Here is a 24,237-nt window from a genome sequence, read left to right as displayed (position 1 = left end):
CCTGCCCAGGCTCCAGCCACACCAGCTCACCTCCAGGCTCCCCACTTGGTGTTTCTGCTGAGCCAAGCTGAAGGTGTTTGCACTTCAGGGCTTAATCCTGGCTTGGCGTCTTTCTTCAGATCTCTTGGGTAGTATCTAGAGCACCCCAGTTCTGCCCTGAGTCTTCTGGATTTTTCACCAGTCTGTATTCGCCTCAGATTTGATCTATTTGTGGGGGAAGTTGGGGGAGTTTGAAATTGGCTGAGCTACTCTGCCATCTTCCCAGAGTCCTCCCAATGTTTTTTCTTTACAAAACCAAAATTATCCCTAAAAGTTCTACTAGCCATGGGGGCACACAGTGTCATTTTATAGGTATGGCTCAGTGCTGCCTTTGCAGGAAGGAATTGTCAGGAACTGTAAGGATGCACATCTCCTGGTTACCTGAGGATGGTTCTGGGACGTTGGAGCTACTGCTACAGATAGCGAGTGCAAAATGTGTTTGAAATGTCATATGTGAGCAAAAGAAATTCGGTTTCTACAAAATAGCAGTAAGCCTGGCAGCCTCAGCAGGACTGATATGGCATAATGGGAATTTTACAGATTTTACATTATTAAAAAAAAATGTGACTTTTCCAGCTTGAGGACTCCTTTTCCATGTCTTCAGGTTGTAGTGAAAGGTAATCATATTTTTCAAAGTACAAGAAAGGGAGCAGCTTTATTTTCAAGAGATATGTTCCAGAATTGTAGGTGATAGTTTATGATTATTGTCCTGAGAATAAAAATTTTAGAGTGCCAAGTAAAGATTATCTAATCCAATCCCCTACTTTTATAGATAAATTCTTCGGTGATTGAATCTCATTTAGTTGATCCCACTTCATGCTTCCAAACTATCCTTTCAGAAACACATCCTGCTTAAAAACTTTTATTCTCCTTCCAGTCAATCAGTAGAAATGGTTAGTATTTATTAAGTGCTTGGCACGTGCCAAGTGTTGTGCCAAGTGCCATTATGGTACAGAATCACGTTCGACCTCCTTATGCATCCCGCATCCCACGTATGTCCTTCACCGTCAGCGCTTTCAGTCTTATCTCTGTGGAGTCTTCTGAATTCTCTGCTCTAGACAAACTTGCTTATGCATTATCTCTTAAAATTAACTCAGCTTCCCCCACCACGGTCTTGCTCATTTTGATCGGCCCACCTCGAGCACTCCTTCCATTCCTTCGGGGTTACCTGGATTTTATCAGTTCTTCAAGAGTCAGCTCAAATCCCACCTACCCAAAGCTTTCTTTAACTGCCCTCACGAGAAGTCTTATCCTTCAGTAATTTCTATCTGTGCTCATTTGGCAATTATCCCTGTGACATCCTTCTTTCCTTATTTGCGGCTGTTACGCAGCTCGTTAGTGTAGGTCCCCAGGACGAGAACTCAAGGCGCCCTTCCCAGGCTCGATGGCGTTTTCATTCTCTGGGTCATGTTATTGGGAGAGAAGAAAAATTCCCAAAGTTCTTTAAGCAAAGGCTTGCTTAAAGAAGGAGCCAGAATAAAGAATTGGAATTTTGGGGTCGCCTCAGGATCAATCATGAGTCATGTCTTGGAATGCTTCGACATCTTAAGTAACAGTCGTTCTTCTCATGACTTATTGGGCATCATTCCTTGAAAATGGCCAGATAAATGTCTACAAAATATCAACATATTTTTCTGCTTAGGGAATCATTAACACTCATAAATCCTTGAAGGAGTCGTTTTTAGAATCCATAGTCTTTGGAGGAGCTTAGAATTTTTTTTTTTTTTTTAACAGTGCTGGTGAGTTTGCAGGTAGAGCACAAGCAAATATTGTAGCCCTCAGAGAAAGGATAAATAGTAAATGTAAAATATTTCCTTGAAGCTTCTCCTTCCTCTTGTTGAGGCTCCTCCCAAAAGGTGCTGCAATTCCCACATTCCAAGAGTGAATGTTACTTAGCCATTGGGTCTGAAATTTATTGAATAGACTTGATCTTTTCTTTCATATTTATCATCCCCAGCAGACCAGAAAGCATAGTTAAGAAAAGAGAAGGAGGCATCCGGAACTGAAAACAGGCCTATCTGTTTCTTATCTTGCCTAAAACGTTTGCATTGGGAAAGGTAGTGAATGAATCTCGGGACGATAAGAGCAGCCTGTCTGGTGGGTTGCAGATTTGGACCCAACTTGGGTAGAGTCTTTTTGTTTGCATTAGCTAACCTTCGGCTTGGGGTTGCGGTAGATTAGCTTTATGTCACTGGAAAATTGGATGAGCGTGCCATTCATGCCTTTACAAGTCACTGATAAAAACATTCAATAGCATGGAATCCTGCGGATCTTTGGGTACTCCACTGGAATCCCCCCCCCCCCCCCCCATCTCATTGACATTGAACATTAACAAACACTCTTGGAATCTGTCGACTCAGCCGGTTCAGAATCCATGGCCTTGTCCAATCATCCAGTCCCCATCCCTTCATCTTCTCTCTGAGAATCGTGATGCTTTGTCAAGTGCTTTGCTAGGTCTTGGTAAGCTGCATCTGCAGCAGGTCCAGGTCTCCTAGTTCACTGATCTCTTAAACAGTGCAGTAGGCTTAGTCTGGCCTGTTCTTGATGAAACTGGACTGATTTTTAAAATCCTTGCTTCCTTTCTGCCAGTATCTCTTTAATGCTTGTTTAGAGGAGAATGAAGTAAAATATACTCGATGTTTGGCAATTCCAATAGACCTGGGATCAACTGTGCTATCCATATCCAGAGAGAGAATTATGGGACTGAATGTAGATTGAAGCTTAGTATTTTCTTTTTGTTTATTTGTTTTTTTTCTTGTGTTTTCCCTTTTGATCTGATTTTTCTTGCACAACATAACAAATATGGAAATGTTTAAAAGTATCACACATATTTAACTATATCAGAATGCTTGTTGTCTTGGGGAGGGGAAGGTAAGGGAGGGAGAGAGAAAAATTTGGAACACAAAGTCTTATAAAAATGAATGTTGAAAACTGTCTTTACATGTTTTGGGAAAAATAAAATGCTATTGAGAAAAAGATAAATGAATTGTTTTCTTTATTGAGATAATTGTACAATGCAATTAATTTGTAATTATTATATAATATTGCTTAGTGTGCTAGGTTGACTTCTTTTGGTATGGGATGCTTTTTAATGGCAGAGAATATTCTAATAAAAAAAGTGACATTTATATTTAACTGGTTAGCGAGTCCATCAGGGATTTTTCCTAGTGACGTTATTTGTTCTTGCTTTTGTTGTTGTTGAATTAGAAGTATTTTAGTTTCAATATTATGATAAACTGTAGTATAAACATTAGTGCTAATAGCTTAGTATTTTAGTTGTCCACAAATTAATGCCTGTGGTATCTGGGCGTTTTTAGGCCTGTTCTTGTAAACAAGGCCTCGGTGATGTTTAAGGAACGGCAACATGTGGCCAAAAAAAAAAGGGCTCCACATTAACCAAGGTAAGCAGTATAAATGGGGCTTAGGCATCCCCTGTTAGACCAAAAAACTCCTACAGAAAATCTCCAGAGCCTACAAATTAAAGACCTCCAATATCATTTTAAATAAAGCCTTTTATGTAGCATGAGAGCATTTTTTCAGTTGATAATCAATTGCTACTATTATGCAGGCTTACTAGATTTGCAAATTTACAAGTTTTTACAAGTCAGTTGGGTCCCTTCCTCAGGAAATCAGTTTAAGTTTTTTTTTCCTGTATTGACTCAAAGAACCTAGTTGTCCTTAAATCCTTGTGAATATATTTGCCTTATAATTTGACGGCATTGAGTCAACACCCGTATTGGTACTGCAATGCAATAAAAAGAGAAACTTTTCTATATAGATTCCTGTTACTTCAGGATCAAATTTGGAAAAATTGGAATGTATACGACAAAACCTGTCAAGATTTGAGTTCCATGTTCTGCTTTTAGCACCAAACACTTCTCTGTGAAATGCTGTCTTGTTTAAGTGCTTTATTTCCAGTGGGCCCATCACAGGGAAAATCAATGAACACCACTCTCAAAATATATAAAAGAAAGAAACTTTCTAAAGGAACATTCTGAAGTCTCATTCATGAAATTAGCAATATTTTAATAACAAAATCAACGAATATTTTGATGTGTTTAGACATTAACTAGATGTTTGCCATAAAGCCTCGAGATGATAAAACTTGAAAAAATTTCTAATTTTGTCAGATTGTAAACCATTTCAAAGGAAGATTGTAGGAGGCTTATGTTTCATTAACATAATTTATACTGAATAAATCTTGGTTCTTCAGATGCATTTATACATTTATTCTCTCATTCGTCACTTATTTGGTATCCACTATGTATAAAATACGATTAGATAAGCAGACAGTGCTATAGAAGAACAGGAATAAAATAGAACATATTTTCTTTCATGTTAGCTAAAAATAATTGAACAGTTTTATTTAGAAACAGTAACATGCTGGATTTTGTTTTTCTTTGAATGTCTTTCTAGTTGATTTGGAGCACATGAGAACAGTGAAATCTGATAAACACCTACGGTTTTGCCAGGAAAATGGCCTCAGTAGCCATTTTGTGTCAGCAAAGACAGGGGACTCGGTAAGTGTTTAATATAATTAAAACCCACTTGATTTTTGTGTCCTAACTTTAACCATTTGACTCCTTTTGTAAAGTTATTGGAGCTCTGTGTGTGTGTGTGTGTGTGTGTATGTGTGTGTATGCACATTTGAGAGGAAATGACCTTTTCAATTCCAAAATTCTAAAATGTTTTAATTTTATAAATGTTTCATACTAGTAGTTAGAAATTCCCCTGCATTGTTTAGAATAAAGGTGGTTTACCAAACCACTTTTGTATTTCCTATCTTCACCAATACTCATGAAAGTTCTTGACATTAAGCAATTTTCTGGGCTATGTTTAGTTTAGGCTCTAATGACTTTCTCCCTCTATTTGAAAACCAAGTCAAATTCTCTATAAAAGTTGGTTTAAAATAGTTTGTTCTGGAAGGGATGACTCTTCCCCAAAATATTTTGTAGTCCAAGTGTGGATTTTTGCAATTCCATACTCTGTATCAAGGACAGTTTTGTATTTGATCCTGTTTTAGACGGGTGTGGGGATGGGAACCTTCCGTCCATAACACACTTAGCTGAGGAAGGTGGAGAGAGGATTCTTCACATGGCTTTTTCAAAAGGTACATTGACAAGTAAATTGTATTTTATAAAAGGCAGGAAGGCCCACAATACTGATATAACTATTCTCCAATTCAGTAAGCTCTTCAGGGAAATAAGCAAGAGGGGAAGGCCGGGAGGCCGAGGGGTTGGCAAAGCTCTCCCTTTAATTAAGTTTAAAAGACAAGGAAGGTAAATAGACTGCTTGTGGTTGAGGTTATGGAAAAGCCAGACACAGTTAAAGACAGCTAAACGACAGGATTGTTTTTTGAAGCAGGGATATTTTGAAGATCACTTGGAACAAGTCTTTCCAACCTTGAAAATATTAAACCAGAGATAGCGATGGAGCAGCTAGTTCAGGGGTTAGAATGCTGGGCCTGCACTCGGAAGGACCCCAGTTTAAATCGAGCCTCAGACACCCTATCTTTGAGACCCTGGACAAGTCACTCCACTTTCTTTGCCTCAGTTTCCTCCTAGAGGTAAATGGACTGGAGAAGGAAATGGAAAATGACACAGTATCTTTGCCACGACCCCAAAATAGTGTCAGGGGGCGTTGGATGTGACTAAAATGACCAAATGACAAGAGATTAAACAATGTTTTAGATAACAGTTAAGGTTGCACTGTGAATAATTGTATGGAGGTGCTTTCCACCTTTTCAAGAAAAGTGTTTTTCAGTTCATTGCTATTTTGATAAAGAATTCCATTTTTTGATAGATAAAAAGATGACTTGAGTAGAAACACATGGCAGCTTCTCAAGCCTCCAGCCTGGTTTTCACCCAGCCGGAGTCGGGCGCCATTTTTCACCTGCTGGCAGGTTACACCAGGTGGAAAACAAAGTGTACTTCAGGGAGCTGTGGGTTCTCTAGGTCCGCCGGCACGGTTCCCATCTCCCTCTGTGCCTCAGTAGACTTTGATCTGGCTGTGGTCCAAAAAGTCACCGTCACACCGTCCGAAGAAGCCGCCTGCCCTTTGTGCGCCGGGCACAGGCCGTCACCGGGCCCATCTCGAGCCCGTTCTAGCTTGGCCAGACTTGCTGAAGTGTCGGGATGGTCTTTGAGAGCCTTGGCCCGGCATATACACCCCCAGACACCCCCAGATAATGGAGCAAGGCCTGAGGAAAATCTGGAACTTGTGAAGTGCCAAACCTGGGCCAGTCACCAGAGCGTGGACTTGTCACAGCTCCTCGAATCCGAAGCTCCGTAAGCTGGAAGCCCGGCATCTCAGCAGAGCACTGGGTCATGGGGACGGGGATGGCCACATTTTGTTAGAGGGACCTTCTTCCCCAACTGGGCGCCGCTCGGTCCGGCAGTGACCCCAGTCTGGGTCCTGGCCCAGTCAGAATTATGGTGAGGCTTTGACTTGAGCAGAATCGTCCCCAAGACCTTTCCCTACTTCAGGTCTGTTCTTGGCTCCTAATTGGCCTTCCAGCCTCCAGTCTTTCCCTTTTTTATCCATTTTCCACATAACCGTTAAATTGACATTCCTAAAGTACAGACCTGACTGTATAACTCCCCTGCTCAAGAAACTTAAGTGGTTCTCTCTTGACTGTAGAATAAAATATAAACACCTCTGTTTGGCATTTAAAGCTCTTAATATTCTGGCTCCAAACCTATTTTTCCAGACTGATTTCCCATTAATCCCACTCATTCACTCTCTTTTCCTGCCAAGCTGGCCTCCTCTCTGTTCCCCATAGAAGACCTGCTATCTCCCACCTCTGAGCTTCTGCCCACAACGCTCTGCTCTGCCTTCTCACCAGGCCTCTTGGAATCTCCAAGCTCCCTTTTCTTTTGTCTTTTTATTTGAAGAAATAGAATAAGAGAAAAGGAAAACATTTTTGAAAAGGAATACAGAACAAAATGAAATAAAAGAAAAGAACATTATGTTGTGCCCTGCAGAACATCAGGGAAGATTTAAAATCTGTAACAGCAAATACCGATTTAAGAAAGTACATATATTAGTAGAAGAATTTATATTCATGAGTATTGTCCGTCTTCTCTTTACTTACTTGTAACTTTTTGGTTCTCTGCTGCCCACTTTTTTTATTTTATTCTTCCCCCTGCCCTTTTCACCCTCCTCATCCCAGCAGGCTGTCGTTGAGAAAGAATATATTTATATAGGCACATATGTAGATATGTACACACATACATATCCATCTCTCCCTTTTATCCCCCACCCCCAAGCTGGCTACCTTTAAGAAATGCTATATTTGTGTATACCTATGTGGATATATACATACATGTACCCCTCACATACACACATGTCTCTCTTATCCCTGCTGACTCTCCAATTAAATTCTGCTCCATAACTTGCCTGGCTATTAGCTCCTCCTACCAAAGGATACCCTCACCCCCCACCCCCCTCCGCCCATCCCTCTCCCCTTATTTCTTTATAGATTTTGGAGGGTGCGCTGCTCTTTATAGTATGAAGTTCCCTTTTCTGATAACCTCCATTCCTGGTATTTTACCCACTGTCTCCAGAAATGATTTTGTTTATTGTTTATTGTTTATTTTTGCTTATCTGCAAACGTGTTGCTTCCCTCTAGGAACACGTATAGTTTTGGAGTGCAGGGGCTTTTTTGTTGATCTTTCCAACCCCATCTCCAGCATAGTACTTGGCACCTAGGAATAGGCAAGAAATATATATATTTAATTAAATTGAATCGAATCTCTTTTACAGGATGCCCTTGGCATGGGGGAATCATAAACATCTGGAGGCAGAAATCATGTTAGAGAACATTGAATTAAACTTTTAGTTTACAAATGAAAATGATATTCGGAGACTAACTTTCCTGAGGTTTCTAGTTAATGGTACAGCCAAAATTAGTAGTTCATTATAGAATAGCATGTATGTAAGTGTGGTGTATGTTAGTATGTATGGTTGCATGTATTTATGTATGTGTTTCCTAGGTTAAATCAGTAACTCAGCTTAGCTTCCTGGGCTAAATCAATAACGTACTTCCATATTATGATTAAGAACATTTTGCAACATTTCCTCTGCTCTGCCCATTGGATGAGCCATGGGTGCACATCGATAGTGGCTGTCTTGTCCCTGAACTCTCCTACGTCCCTGCAAGTATTAACTCCTCTCTGGATTCAGCTTCTTGCTGAAGAGTTATTTTCAGCAGGTGATTGATTGTCTCTGTAGCAGAAGGGTCCAAACGGATCGTGTGCCCACAGAGTTGGACTGTGGTTTATAGATATTTGAAAAATCTTAAGATCTAAGAAATGTCTTATCATGCCTTTTCTTGGTTTGCAGGTGACAGTAAGCTGCAAAAGAATGATCAATGCCTGGGGTGATGGCATTAGAATCCATTTAGACAAGTTATAAAAACTATTTAGGCCAAATAAGGATTAGGGAAAATATTTAAGGAGCAAGGAAAAAAATGTGGACCTGAAGTTGCTCATGAGTATAAAGCTGTTTCTAAAGAGGAAATGATTTCTATTATAAGGAAATTAAAGAGTCTTTTAAAGATGTTTAATTTGTAAGAATAATTAATGTTTCTACTATACTCTGAAAATAAGATTACCCGGTTTAGCACATTTCTCAAACAATGAGAATTGTGAAAAATCTATGTTGATAGAAGCATGGAAGCTCTTGAAAGATTAGATAGCAGTAATAACTTAAACTTGGGAGCCACTTTATAATTGGACAAGGGCTTTCTCTCTATTAGCCTATTTTATCCTCACAGTAGCTGTATCTTTATTTGTAAAGATGAGGAAATAATAATAATAATAATAATAACAACAACTAATAGTTAAGTAGCATTTGCTCTGTGCCAGGCAGTGTGCTAAGCAAACATTGCAGCTATTATTTTATTTAATCCTCAACAACAACCCTGATACATAGAGAATTTTATTATCCACATTGTACAGATGAGGAAACTGAGGTAAATTAGAGGTTAGGTGACTTGCTCAGGATCATGCAGCTGGTCCTCAGAGGAGGCCAAATTTGAACTTGGGAAATCCTGATTTCCTTTCTGGAGTCCTACCCACTCTGCCGCAACTGTTCTTCTCCTCAAAATAAACAAGTGACTAACCCAAATGACATGAGCCTTAGTCCTAGGTGGTGTTCTGGTTTCTACCAGCCCCAGACAGGCTACAATCAGTTTAAAGAATATTTTTCATGAGATAGATATATGTGGCTCATTGGAGATGGTCAAAAATTAGTTTGGACTGATCCACATGTAAGCTCTTATGAGATTAATGAACCACTTCTCAGTTTTACAATATTATTTAAAAAGGCTATAATTTATTCAGATATAAAAGCTGGGATTTTTTTTGTGGGAAGCAAAATTTTCCAGCCCAATTATTCCTGATTAGTCTGAATAAAGAGCCCTGGAAATAGTTGCGATATTCAAATTTACACGGCCTATGTTTGTCGGGCTTGAATCGATGAACATATTTTACATAATTATTACTTTGAATAGTGCAAATTCAAAAACATGCACCTGTTCCATGAGATTCATTATTCTTACTAATCGAGTATGATCTTTGAAGACGGTTAAGGGATATATCTTCAAATTCATTTTAACAGTCTAGTATACCATATGGTATCTTTAAAGTTATGATTTAATCGTTTTAATACAATGACACTGCCTTTTCCAGATATCTCATTTTCAGAATTGCACAGGACGTCACATTTTTGCAACAGCCACTGTTTAGAAGTGAAAAAAAACTTGATGTATTTAAAGGTAATTTGAGGATATCTGCTTTTAATTATTTTTACTCTATTTTTTGTTACAGGTTTTCCTGTGTTTTCAGAGAGTTGCTGCTGAAATCCTTGGAATCAAATTAAACAGGGCAGAAATTGAACAGTCCCAGGTGATTGTCTTGAATATTATGTTTTAAACATAATTTCAAGAAGTTCTTAAGGTCCTTTTCACACTTCTATGGTAGTGTAATTATTTTAAATATCACCAGAAACACTGCATCAGGGTTTTGTTGCTGAAAGAGGTGAAAAACATTCTTTCTACGAAAATTGAAAAGATTGAATCTTTTTCATTAGGACACATTAGTACTTGACAAAATAGTGAGACCCATTAGTTACAATCTGTGAAATTTTATTTTGAATTAAGTTAAAAGTGATTTTATACTACTTTGGGGTATAAATAGATTGAAGTCAGTAATAACAACCTCAAAAGAGAACAAACTTTAAAAGTATTAACTTGCACACCGAGTTCCTGTTATTACACTTTATTTCCTAACCTATATTTATTGAAGCCCTATACATCTACTTGGCAGTTCTTCATTAGCTACTGAATGTAGTTCAAAGTTGCAAAATGACCGTTCTTTAAAAAACAAAACAGTTCTACGTATCTAATTCTTGACTATTTGAGATGGGTTTTTCCGTGTATCTGGATGAGGGAAATTTTCCTTTCCTCTCCTTTTTGTGGGTTGTGTATATACGTGTATTGGTGTGTGTGTGTGTGTGTGTGTGTGTGAGAGAGAGAGAGAGAGAGAGAGAGAGAGAGAGAGAGAGAGAGAGAGAGAAAGAGAGAGAGAGAGAGAGAGAGAGAGAGAGAGAGAGAGAGAGAGAGAGAGAGAGAAATGTTTTCTCTTTTATTTCAGTCCTCCTTTTCCATCTTGCGCTATTCATATCTTTATTTCAAGACATAAAGGATCTATAATTTCGTTGGTCCGTGAGCTCTTTCCCCCACCACAGACCATAACTCTTCTAGAACTTAGCAGATCGCTTTTGTGTAACTTTGTCCATGTAATTTGTAAACCTTTAATTCAGCAGGCATTCGCTAAGTGCTGATGATGTGCAGGGCACTGTGCTGGGGGCTACCAGAACAGAGAGAGAGACAACAGCATTTGCTCTCGTGGACCTTAACCAGGCTGGTGAGAAGCTTCCAGGCTCCTTAGATTCACCAGTCCCCTCTAGTCTGCTAGAACTCGCCAGGGCTTACACCGTGCTGGGAGAACTTCCCTCCCTGCCTTGGGTTGTGGTGAGGCTCGAAGGGGTAACATGAGGAAGCCCTTGATTAATTCTAACATGGCAGCTAGGTGGTGCAGTGGTGAGAACCCAGGACTTGAAATCAGGAAGGTTCATGTCCCGGAGTTCAGATCCAGCCTTAGACACTTACTGTGACCCTGGAGAAGAGATGGCAAACCGCTTCAGCATCTCTGCCAGGAAAAGCCCAAATGGGGTCATTGAGAAGTGGGACATGAGTGAAATGACCCAAGTTTAAATGATTCTTGCTGTGCTGTCGGCACACAGATTTAAGAACTTAGGAGCGCATCCCGACCTTCCTGAGGCTTCACAGGGATGGCAAAACAAAATAAACAATTTGTTGGGTTTATTCTAATTAACAGACAAAACAAAGGAGTTAACTTTGTTTTAGACAGAGCAAGCTATTCTCTTCTATATGAAGCTTCTTCTGATCCCCCAGTTACTTAGCCCTTCTTCCTCAGCTGGCTTGTATTTACAAATCATATTTTTATTTGCTTTTCATTCTCTTTATATTGATTATCTACCTTTGTATTTCCTGATAGAATGTAAATTCCTTATATGTAGCGATTGCTATATTATTTTTATTTGTATTTGTGTTTTTGCAGCCTAGCACAATGCCTAGCACATAGTAGGTACACTATATATGTGTGTGTGTGTGTGTGTGTGTGTGTGTGTACACACACACACACACACACACACACACACACACACACACATATATATAATCAGAATGTTTTAACTTGAATTTGTCACAGAACTCTGGGCTCTTTTGTGCTACTGGGTGCAATGTGTTTCATAATTATATGATGCTTTTTCAGTGATTTTGGAGATTAAGTTTTCAGGAAGTAATTCAAGGCTTTATATGTTTATCAGGTTGAGGGATGAATTTTTTTTTAACCACCTTTATTTTAATAAGATAATCTGGTAACAAGAACTTAATTTTCACATTGCCAATTCCACATAATTTTTTTCCTCTGGTTTGTAATATTTATTCATCAAAATGTGGCCTAAGCCATCTGGAAACCGAGGGAAAACTTTTAAAAAGAGAAGCAATTTAAACTTAAAAAAAAAATGTTGTTAACAAACACCAAATGACTAGATTATTTGCACATACATAGAATAGAAAAAAGAGGATTGTGTATGAAAGCACAGGAGTGTTAGGTATGGCTCATTTTTCTTTTCAAAGTATATAACAAAATCAACTTAGAGTTTCAAAGCCTGTCTGGCACGATTTCTGTTCTTTTAAGAAAGAGGGATGTAAAATAAAGTAGCACTTTTTTTTTTAATTGCATTCTTAAAGAAAATTGTTCAAAGGTGACAGATGTGACTTAAATGCTTTGTTTTTGCACTAATTTTTGCACTAATAGTTAAACATACATATATGTTATATATGTAGTTCCTATAAGTCTCTGTGACCTTTTCTTCTCTCCAAATATAACACATTAATAGTGCTTATTAACTTATATATATTGACATAAAAATTTTAGTAATGGAATATATTCTAAAGTTTAGACTTTTAAATGTGGTGAACAACATGTGTGATTGACAACAATAAATTATTTTCCTTCACTTGCACGTACAATAAAGACGTGCTTCCTTCCCTGCTCCCACTTCTTGCCTCCTGTGAGCTTTTCCTAGGCATTCACTCATGCAGTCAGCAAACATTTTCAGTAAACCTAAGTACTCAAGGTCTTATGTGCAAGGTCTCACGCCAGCTTCTGGGTAATGCAAACATGAGAATTCCATTTTCTGTCCTGAAGAGTTGGGTGGATGTAGGATGCTCCCAGGTAAATGTGAGAGGACCCAGAATGCTTCCAGAGCAGGGACTCGACGGAGTCGGGGAAAGTTTTCCCTGAGGAGGTTTTACACTGAAGAATGATCTGATGAAAGAAGCAGATGGAAGGCCCTTTGGTGCTTTTTGATCGCCTCTTGGACATGATTCTGGCGGTAGCGTCCGTGAGTATGAGTCCAGAGGAGGAGCCTGCGGTCTGAGACACCAGACGTGGTCGGTTAGAGGGGCAGGCGGACAAGGAGACGGAGGCCTCGGAGCTCGGCACGGTGGGATGCCTGCCGGCAGCCTTGCTCGGGCTTCGGCATTTTCGAGGACTTTCGCAAAGCAGCTTTGCGGCCGAGTCCCAGAAAGAAAGGTTGGTGAATTGGAATTTCCTTCAGATGCTGAGGGAAGTTTGGAGTTTGAGTTGGAGAGGCATTTTTCCTTTGATCTATTAGGGATTTTTCTTATAGGTGTCGTGGAAGTTTCAGAGCTTCCCTGCCAAAGCGGGGCCTGCTAAGGAACGGAGAAGCCGCTTGTGTAGACGAAGTAACGAGTCTTCCGACTGTCTCCGCTCTTCCCCCTCTCTGGGCCTTTGGACAAACGCTTGCTCAGGCTTAGAAGGTGCTCGATCCTTGTCTCTCCCTCTTCAAGCCTGGAGTCTCCTTCCTCTGATGGGCCATGTCTCCCTGGAAGCCTTTGGGTGTCTCCTCCACTCCCCCAGGTGGCAGCGCCCTTTCCTGCAGACACACGAGACAGGAAAGTGGTTCCGACAAGTTCTGCACCTCCTGGGTCCGGGTCCGGAGGGCGAGGGCCCGCAGGGTGGTGGTTCCACGTGCCCTCTGCCCTCCCGGGGGCTTGGCCGGGCTGCCTTGTCTCCCGGGCGTGCAGGTGCCTCATCAGGTTTGATCATGAGAAAGAGAACGTCTCACAGACCGGAGCATTTCTAGGAGGAGTCGGGGGCTTCAGACTCTATCCTGGATGACGTCTCTTAACCTCACTTTGAAAATTTGCTTTCGCAAAAATGGATGCCCCCAAAGCTTTGCTCGAATTATCCCCACAGCCGGAGCTTCCTGTTGGCTTCCTCCTTGCTGCGCTTGCTCATTAGGCAGAGATTTGGGGGGGGGGAGGGATGCCTAAAGCCTTACCGTAGGGGAAGGGGGTGGCCTTTGGACTTTGGGTCATGGGGGTCTTGTATGGAAGGCCCGAGGATAGTTGGCGATTTTATTTTTGGCACCAAAAACAACGTTCTGACACGGAATAGTGAGTGGGAAAGGACCCCAGATCAGTGAACAAAGGCCCTGAATGGGGAATCGAGCAGGACCTTGGCTGGGGTCTTTCTGACACAGCCCCGCCACCTGTCTCTGTGGCAAACGCACCGTGCCCGCGGGAGGAGTGCCGCCCCCTTGTGCTTGCACCCTGTTGTTAACGGGCTGAAAAGGGGAGTCCTTCAGGTGACCGCGCCGATACCTGGTGACGGAACCCAGGTCAGCGAGCCTGCTCTGTCACAGGAGGGGCTGCGAGGCAGCCTTCGGGGGCTTAGTGAATTCCTGACCGACTACGGAGACTTTGTATTCTACGTGGAGAGCAGTGATCCCATATCCCCTAATCATACTTTCCCCCAGCAATTGGTAACATGTTACTGATAACATTAGACCAGGAATTTTAAAAAGGAAATGAGTCTTTTTCGCTGGGATCAGATAATAGGAAGTTCATCAACTGAAACCCAGGAACAAGGAATCAGAGACCAAGAAATCCAGACTATTTAACGTGCTCCGCTCCCTGTCTCTTCCATTTATCCAAGTTTTCTCAGTATACATTCAAATGTTGGTTAAATGTGACTGTGGTGAAAGGCGAGAAATGGCATGTAAACATTTGGGGGGAGGCGGAACTGGGGGCCCCGGATAGGGGTTGGAGTTTTGCCCTGCGTCAGCTGCCTCCTTTGGGACGGGGGCCTGATGGTTCCTGCCCAGCTTCCCCAGCTCCTCCGGGCTGGGCCTGCTCTTGGGGCTGAAGCAGCCTCCAGGCCCCTCTCTGCTGACCCTCCTTCCCAACGAGGTCCGGGGGGCACCTGGTGCTGCTCCACTTGGAGAAAGGGAGTTTTCCTCCTGGGCGCTCCTTATACTCACGATGCTGGGTCTTGGGACGAAGCCCCAAACGTGGAAGTTCTTCAGAATGCCTTCTTGTGGATCTGTGAATAGCATTGGGATGCTCGGGTCCTTTCATTGTACACCGAGCTTATTTTGTGGGTTTTTTGTTTTGTTCTGTTTTTGCTGAGGCAATTGGGTTTAAGGGACTTGCCCAGGGTCACACAGCTAGGAAGTGTTAAGTGTCTGAGACCAGATTTGAATCGGGTCCTCCTGACTTCAGGGCTGGTGCTCTATCCACTGCACCACCCAGCTGCCCCTTATTTTGGAAATTTTCAGAATCATTTGTTAAGGAATTGCTTTTTTATTGTTGCATGATGGCTCCTTCAAGCTGTAGCTCAAATAGTTTCTTGTAAGGAAGTTTGGGGATTCTTGCCCATGCTGGTGCCCTCCTTTCTGGGTACCAATCTTCCCTGCCAGCACATCCCTCCTAGGTGCTCTAGACCACTCTCTGTGACTCAATACGGCAGACAGAGGGTCGGCCTGCCTTCCCCAGAGCACCTCTCACTCATGACCTCACAAAGCCGGGGTCTGGCCTCTTTCCTATTTATTCTGTCTGGACTTCCGTATGTCATGTGATTATAGGCTCTTTAAGAATAAAGATTTTTTGGAAAGAATACCGTGTGTCTTCAGCATCTTGTACCCAGAATGCATCTAATAAATGCTTTTCTTAATATTTTATATGTCAGCTCTGTCCTTAAGAGCTGTAGGCGTGGAAATCCTAATAGCCACTGGGATGTAGGTAGAGCTTCACAGCTACAAGACCCTTTCACATATATTGTCTCATTTGAACTTCGAAATAAGGCAATTCAAAGACTGGATTTTAGGATTTTAGGATTTAGCTCTGGAAGAAATGTTAGAATTCACCAGGACTGATTCCCTCCTTTAACAGGTAAGGAAATGAAGGATTCAGAAAGGTCTTTTGAACCCCTTGTCAGAGCTCTTTCTCTCAGAGCCCTTTTTTCTCTATCCTTGCTCTCATTGGGAAAACATTTTCATTTGTATTGCTTTAAGTAACCGCCATTAACATTTTAGAGAAACAGAACGTCTTATTAGCTGTACAGAGCTTTTTTTTTCAAACCCAATGGAGAATTTGCATTTATGGAATTGGAACCCATCTTAAATTTTTAAGTGAACCCGCTTTTTGGTGAGTTTCTGGGCATTGTGATCAGAGTGGTCGTGAGGGCATGAGAAGGAATGTAATGAAAATGGAAATATTCTCATGACTGAAAAGGCTGCTAAGTAAAAAAATTCAATATATTATATATATTCTTATTAATCCCTTGTAGAAAAAAGTCTGACCATTCACATTGGTATGTATTCTGGATGTGTGTGCTAAGGCAGTCCCCAAGAAGTAAACTCTTGTTCTGTAGACTCAGTGTGCAGTTCTCCATTTTAATATTTAAATAGGATGATACAGAAAATTAGCTCTTGGATCTTTATTCTTTTTCTTTTCTTATTTATGTTCATGTTTTCCTATATCTTTGGCTACTAGTCAAATGTGTGTTGATTTTCTTTATTTGTTCTTTCTGGAATGTTCATTCTTTTTTTTCAGTTATTGAATTTTCTTTCTCTTTTTCCTCCCCCTCTCCCCTCTCTTTTCTCTCTCTGTCTCTCTTTCATTTTACCCCCCCCCCCCTTTTTTTTTTTATTCCTCATCCTTCTCGTTTGTCTATTGTGTACGGGATTTGACAGCATATTGTCAGGGCAGAAATAGTGACGTATCCGGAAGAAGATAATCAGCAGCTCACCTCTACACAGAGTAGAACCTGTTCTTTACAGTAGTACAGGTATTGGAGAAATTATTATAATTGTGGGTGGGAAAGAAGGGTAGTAGAGGTAATTGAAGCCAAATAGCTTTTTGCTTTTTAGGACTTAAGTTTCCATAATAGTTTTACCAACAGGAAGTCAATAAAACTGAGGAAATTTTGCAGAGCAATAGCATATCAGCTTTGTTTAAAAACTTTAAAAAAAAAAACTGGCCTTTTGTGAAAGGTTTACAGTTTAAACAACTTACAGACAAATGAATGATGTTTCAAAACTGACTATATATTTTTCTATGTTCAGTATAGCAAAAAATCAAAGCATCTATTTGGTAATTCAGCTCTCAGCAATTTTTCTGAAACAATCCAGTGATAAGTTTTTTTGTTTTGTTTTATCTTCAGATGCTTATTTTTGTGTGTAGATGTAAAAGAAAATATTACATCGTTGAGGATGTTTTGATCGAAGTTACCACTTAAAAGGGAACCTTGTTTTTAATTGAATTCTTTTTTAAAGGTTGCTTCCTAAAGTTGTATGTGTTTTTGAGTTACTGACTTTGCCATATCCTACAGTAATGTGTTATTGGGAAATTAATTAGGACTATTTCAAAATTGCTTCTGGCTTCCAAGGGAGAACTCCCCTCTTATTCCGAAAGCCTTTTACAGTTTACAGTGTGTCTCCACAAACTCTCGAGGCTCTCCCTAGTGTGTCCCCTACCTGATACATGGACAATGGGTGCTTTAAGTGTGGTAGTTAAAATAGGTAGTAGAATTTCCACTTTACATATGAACAAACTAAACTTCAGATAACTTACTTGGCTCCTAAAGTCGTATAGCTAGGAAGTAGCAGAACTAGAAAATGGACTCCACGACCCTGACCCCTAGTTCACTGCTTTTCTTACCATGCCATGCTGTTTCTTAATTCAAAGCACAATTATTGCCACCCAAGGGTGTAGTAATGCCCCAGACTCAGGATGGGAACCTTTTTTTGTAGAGTAGAACAATAGCTTTATATATATTCTAGCACTTCAAAGGATCTATCTTTTGGTATGGGTGAGCTCCTCTTTTAGCACACGTTTCAGCCCTACTACTCCTTAATAGATGATTTTTTTAATTGCTAGGATAAGAAAAACAGAAACAAAAAACTCATTCCTTTGGTGGTCAACCATATGCCCAGTTTTTTAGTAAATACTTCAAAAATATATCAAGCCAAGTCTATGTGACTGAGATAAGGGACTCTGACAGTTTTTATTTTTATTCTATTTTTCTTCCTGAAAGGTCCATTTCTAGTATCACATCCTATAATGGTGACTTTGCTTTTGGGTCACATAGAAGCCTAACATCACTCAGTTCATTCAATAAAGCTGATAAGATTCATTGTAAACTAGGCTGGACTGAATTTTTTAATCCAGTTAAGTTTGCCTGATATTCAAGAAATATGATAGAGCTCTTACCTAGTGTCCTTCTGGCAAACTTTATTAAAGTAATTAATAGAATATGGATCACATTAAGTAAGGAAAGGGTGAAAAGGAGATGTTAGGTATATTTGCATGCAATGTGTATATATTCATATAAATCAATGGATTATAATGATCCATTATTATTTAGATTTAAGGCATGGTCCTTAAAAAACATTTAGCCGATAAACCCCAAGTTATCTTTTGAGGTTTCAACAATCAAAATGTATATTCTTTTGGGCAGAGTATTTAAGTCCTATGTAGTATCCTTCTTTCCCTTCCTTTGTCCCTCCCTTCTTCCTTTCCTCCTTTCCTTTCCTCCCCATCTCTCTTTCTTTCTTCCTTTTCCCCTCCTTTCCTTTCTCCTTACCTTCCTGCCTCCTTTTCTTTCTCTCTTCTTTCCTCCCTTTATTTCTTCCTCCTTCTCTCACTTCTTCCTTTCCATTTTCCCTCCCTCTGTCCCTCCTTCCCTTTTCCCCTGCCTTCTTCCTCACTTCCTTCCTTCCTTCCTCCTTCCCTTCCTGCTTCCTTTTCTTTCACCTTTCTTCCTCCCTCCCACCTTCCTCTTCCATTTCTCCCACCTCTCCTTCTGTCCCACCTGCAGGTACTCTGCCCACAGGAATATAAATTTTGATTGCTGAAACATCTTGAAGTTTACTGGCTTAATTTCTTTTTTAAGGACCCTACCTTAATTTTTAATTACTCTGAGTCTCTTTGATTGACTACCCATAGTCCCAGGCCAAGCCCCATTTGGTCATTGTTTGGGCTGTAATTGACTCAGAATGAATGTGAACAGCAGTTGTTTCTTTGTTGGCCAGAAATCCTGAGGGTCTTCCTTTCCCAGATTTTTTTTTTTTGACTAGATAAGAAGTCATTCTGTCTTATTTCTTATTTAGACTTATGGGTGTTACCTCAGAAAAATTGAGACCTGTTAAAAAACCTTAGCTTAAGAAGGCCGAGGTCTCTCCCACTGTGTCCAAGACTGTGTCTGATCTTCTTGATCTATATATTGCCCCTGGACCCAGATGGCTCTGGAGGAAAAGATAAAGCTGGTGACCTAAAATCACCTAAATCCAACTCACTTGCGTGTCATGACATCACCTCCCTGATGTCATGGTCCCCTTTGAAAACTAGGGACAAACAACAATAACAATTCTCTAAATTTGCCAAAATGAGATTTAGGCCCCGAGTGTTTGTATTTCACACACTGATCGGAACAGGTTACTATACAATAACTTTCTCGATTGCAAATGATTCTGCAATGGTAATAAAAGGATTGTGATGGTTCATGGCATATGGCATTGTCACGGAAACAGTTCCTAAGTTAATACAAGGTACTGTTGAAGCATGATTTTGTAGGCAGTGAGTTGATCACTGCAATAGCTTGTTTTAATCAGTTCTTTTGGTATTGGTAAGAATGCTTCAGTTAAAAAGTACTCTTTTAGCAAACTCAGCAAAGTTCACAAAATAAAAATAGTAGAGCTGTTTCTAAATTGTGCTTGTGTTTGATATTCTAATAATAACTTTGTTTTTTTCCTATGACAGAGGGTGGTGAAGGCAGATATTGTAAACTACAATCAGGAGCCTGTGTCAAAAACTATTAACCCTCCTAGAAGCTCGATGTGTACAGTTCAGTGAACACGTTTTTCTTTCTAATGATCAGTTTGGCAGGCCGCACACCTCTTACGCGGATGGGCTCGAGGACTGCTAAGAACTTCTGTTTTAACAGTGGCCATCTCTATAGCACAAAAAGAAAAACACAACAAAGCAGATCACCACACCGTTTGTGTTGCAAAGCGGTCAAGAATTGTCAAGAATCAGCCTCTGGACCACACATTTTGATCCCCCCAATTGAGAGGCTGTTCTTTGGAATCAGACTGCTTCTTTGGAGATAGTGATGTTTCTATTCTTTAAGGATGTCTACATGTCTTTAAATGTTAACATAAATTGGACTGTCTATATTTGAAAGCCACCCAAGTCCAAACAAGGTATTTTACCACAACACTGTCTGATTCTGTGCTCTAAAGTCAAATGTAACAGTGAAATTCAGATGCTGTTGTCAGAGAAAAACATGAAATGAATAATATATTTTATCTAGAAATAATTTAGAAGGAATTCCTTTGGTATATATAGAGTGATCAAAACTGTACAAAGCTGTATCTAATTGAAAATGCTTAAAATAAAGCTCTAATGATATTTTTTCATTTAAAAAAGGTCTTAAATTGTTCATATTGTAGTTGGACACTCACTGAGAGTGAGTATTTGATATTGTATTTTTCTTACTGTATCATGGTCATTATGTATTGGTTAGATTGCTTTATGAATTTTGATCAACATTAACCAGCTATAATATGAAGTGTTTTTTTTTTTTCCCCCCATAAACTGTTTGCTTAGTTATGTGCTTAAGATGAGTTGTGATGTATTGCTGGATCAATGTGGATCAGACTATACCTGATGTTCAAATATTCTTTTTCTCCCTCAAATAAATTTATTTAAATCACTCCTATTTGAATGATATTTCAACTACCTTGCTTTATCCGAGCAGGGCACAAAATCTATTTGGCTATCGTATTTAAAAGCCCAGTGATGGACAATTGTCTGAAGACTAGCCCGTCTACTTTGGGAGAGGCTTTTCTCTAGGATGGCTGAAGGGTCATGGTTTTTCAGTCATGGCATCTCTCAAAGATCCTCTGTTAAAAGTATGTGAAGGTTCTTATCTACATCATTCACTTTTCAAACTTGGACGAACCAACAGGAAGAATCGCTGCTCTGGATTCGATTCTTGTCAGTATGGAAGAACTAAAGTGGGAATGAGGGAAGCTTTGGGGATGAGGGACCACTCTAGCATAGAATTTGGGATGGAAAAGTAGAAATTTTGTGAAAGTAGATTTCAAGAAGGCTAGGTAGAATGTTATATTTCCAAAGGATCTGTCAGTCCGGTAGGAATGGGTAAGAAACCTGGACACATGAAGAAGAATTATGCTGAGGGGAGAATGGAGAACTGATCAATATGAATTCAAAAGAAATTGGCCCACCCAACTTCGTTTTGAAAGGTGTGTGTAGAAGATGTCAGTAAAAGAAGGTAGTGGAAGAGAACATGAGCATAGGATGGTCTCAGGTTAAGCTGATGACTCATCAGCTGGGACCAATAAGTATTTAAGGGACCGCTGTGGAGGCGTGGGGGTTAAAAGTCAAAGTGAAGTTCCTGCCCTCTAGGAACTTAACATTTCTGGGCAGGAAGAGGGTACATTATGCTCACGCACAGATTTATACAAAAAACCATTCAAGATCAGACTCTTAACTTCCCTGTACAGGGAAGGCAGAAGTGGAACAACCAGGAGAGACCTCTGGTAGAAGGTAAATCAAGAGAGCGACGGCCATAGGATGTCAGGGTGGAGGGGAGAAGGTCAGTGTGATTGGACCACAGAATATATACGGGGAGAAATAACTGGAAAGAGAGCATCGAGGCAGGTTGAAAATTGCTTTAAATGCAAAACAAGTTTATATTTGACCCCGAAATAATAGGGAACATTTATAGTTAGGGGGAGGGAGTGATGGGGCAGATCTCTACCTTAGGTCATTTTGATGGATGAGTGGATTGGCATGAAGAGATAATCGCAGGGAACAATTAAAACTTCAAATAGTTGAGACAAAAAATAATGGGAGATGACAATGAGGAGAATGGATAGAAAGATGAAATACTTTGGATATGGTCAAAGAGAGGAGGTAACTGGAAGTCTCGTCATCAGAAATGGGAAGAAAATTCAGAAGTAGGGTAGCTTCAGAGGAAAGGTAATACAGCCGTACTTCAGAGAGATTGTGGTGCTTCTAGACCATCACAGAAAAGCAAATCTCCCAGTCACATGAATTGTGGGGTTTCTAGGTGCAAATAAATTGTGTTTATACCATACCACAGTCTTTAAGTGTGCAATATAGTATGTTTAAGAATGTACATAATTAAAGTAATTGATTGCTGAAAACGTAAACCATTTGCTGAAACTTCAGCAAATCATAACTTTTTGCTGATGGATGTTGCTGACGATCAGGATGGTGGTTGCTGAAGGTTGGGTGGCTTGGCCGATTTCTTAAAATGATACCGTGAAAGATTTCTCTCTAGCATGTGATAGTTTGATAGCATTTTATCCACAGTGGAACTTTTTTCAAAAATTGAGTCAGTCCCTTCCAACCCTACTATCAACTTAAGTTTTGGTAATACTCAATTTGGTTGTGTTGTAGGGAATAGGCTTAAGGAGAGGGAGATGGGAAATGGCTTGTCAATGGAACAGTCAGAACACAACATTTTATTAAGTTTGCCATTTTAATAAGGGTGCAATTTGAGGTGCTCTTAAATAATTATGACAGTAACATCAAAGATCAATCGTCACAGATCACCGGAACACATATAATAATGAAAAAGTTTGAAATGAGAATTTCCAAAATGTAACAGACATGATGTGAGCATGTACTTTTGGGAAAATGGCAAAGGGTTTAGAAGGGTTGCCAGGTAATGAAGCAGCAGTCAGTGGCGTTCTGGGTCTGTCAGGGACCGGATGAGGAGACCTAACAAACCATCAGTGGGCTTGGCGTGGTTGAGCGAATCCAGCTCTGTACAGCGGTGAGTGAGTAGAGATGGAAGAGATGGCTTGGGGGAGGGGAGAGCAGTAGAAATGGGAGTTGGTTAGAACATGAGTGGGGGTGAGACAAAGAAGCAAGGGATCCCAGAGTCAAGGAAAGTATATAGTTCAGCCAGTTTGGGAGTAAGGCACAGAAACCTGGATGGAAAGGAAATTGTGATCGGAAAGAGTTTTTTTTTAAAAATTTTATTTTATTTTATAACTTTTTATTGATAGAACCCATGCCAGGGTAGTTTTTTACAGCATTATCCCTTGCACTCACTTCTGTTCCAATTTTTCCCCTCCCTCCTTTCACCCCCTCCCCCAGATGGCAAGCAGTCCTTTACATGTTAGATAGGTTACAGTATATCCTGGATACAATCTATGTGTGCAGAACTGAACAGTTTTCTTGTTGCACAGGGAGAATTGGATTCAGAAGGTATAAATAATCCGGGAAGAAAAACAAAAATGCAAGCAGTTTATATTCATCTCCCAGTGTTCTTTCTTTGGGTGTAGCTGCTTCTGCCCATCTTTGATCAATTGAAACTGAGTTAGATCTTCTCTTTATCGAAGAGATCCACTTCCATCAGAATACATCCTCACACGGTATCGTCGTTGAGATATATAATGATCTCCTGGTTCTGCTCATTTCACTCAGCATCAGTTCATGTAAGTCTCGCCAGTCCTCTCTGTATTCATCCTGCTGGTCATTCCTTACAGAATAATAATATTCCATAACATTCATATACCACAATTTACCCAGCCATTCTTCCATTGATGGGCATCCCTTCATTTTCCGGTTTCTGGCCACTACAAACAGGGCTGCCACAAACATTTTGGCACATACAGGTCCCTTTCCCTTCTTTAGTATCTCTTGGGTATAAGCCCAGTAGAAACACTGCTGGATCAAAGGGTATGCACAGTTTGATAACTTTTTGAGCATAGTTCCAAATTGCTCTCCAGAATGGCTGGATTCCTTCACAACTCCACCAACAATGCATCAGTGTCCCCGTTTTCCCGCATCCCCTCCAACATTCATCATTATTTTTTCCTGTCATCTTAGCCAATCTGACAGGTTGTCTTAATTTGTATTTCTCTGATCAATAGTGATTTGGAACATTCTTTCATATGAGTGTTAATAGTTTCAATTTCTTCGTCTGAGAATTGTCTGTTCATATCCTTTGACCATTTATCAATTGGAGAATGGTTTGATTTCTTATAAATTAGAGTCAATTCTCTCTATATTTTGGAAATGAGGCCTTTATCAGAACCTTTGATTGTAAAAACGTTTTCCCAGTTTATTGTTTCCCTTCTAATCTTGTCTGCATTTGTTTTGTTTGTACAAAAACTGGAAAGAGGAGTTTTTGATTGTAGAATTTAAACCACGGGGTGTTGGCAAGACCAAGGGTT

General features: G+C 40.1%; 1 protein-coding gene across 3 annotated transcripts in view; it reads left to right on the top strand.

Moving 5' to 3' along the window:
* Nucleotides 1-20,714, top strand: part of RAB28 (RAB28, member RAS oncogene family) — a 94,592-nt gene extending 73,878 nt beyond the window's left edge. The window contains exons 5-8 of one of the 3 annotated variants that reach the window (XM_051963978.1): nucleotides 4,456-4,559; nucleotides 9,870-9,947; nucleotides 16,693-16,787; nucleotides 19,760-19,857. In XM_051963978.1, coding sequence (XP_051819938.1) covers nucleotides 4,456-4,559; nucleotides 9,870-9,947; nucleotides 16,693-16,782 — 272 coding nt within the window. In that variant the 3' untranslated portion in view covers nucleotides 16,783-16,787; nucleotides 19,760-19,857. Of the gene's footprint in view, nucleotides 1-4,455; nucleotides 4,560-9,869; nucleotides 9,948-16,492; nucleotides 16,642-16,692; nucleotides 16,788-19,759 lie in introns of those variants that run through there. The other 2 variants (XM_051963977.1, XM_051963979.1) reach the window with 2 other exon arrangements.
* Nucleotides 20,715-24,237: the final 3,523 nt, after the last annotated feature.

This window comes from Antechinus flavipes, chromosome 6, assembly GCF_016432865.1.
Source record: "Antechinus flavipes isolate AdamAnt ecotype Samford, QLD, Australia chromosome 6, AdamAnt_v2, whole genome shotgun sequence".
NCBI classification, from domain to species: Eukaryota; Metazoa; Chordata; class Mammalia; order Dasyuromorphia; family Dasyuridae; genus Antechinus; species Antechinus flavipes.
This window is presented reverse-complemented; position numbering and strand designations above follow the sequence as displayed.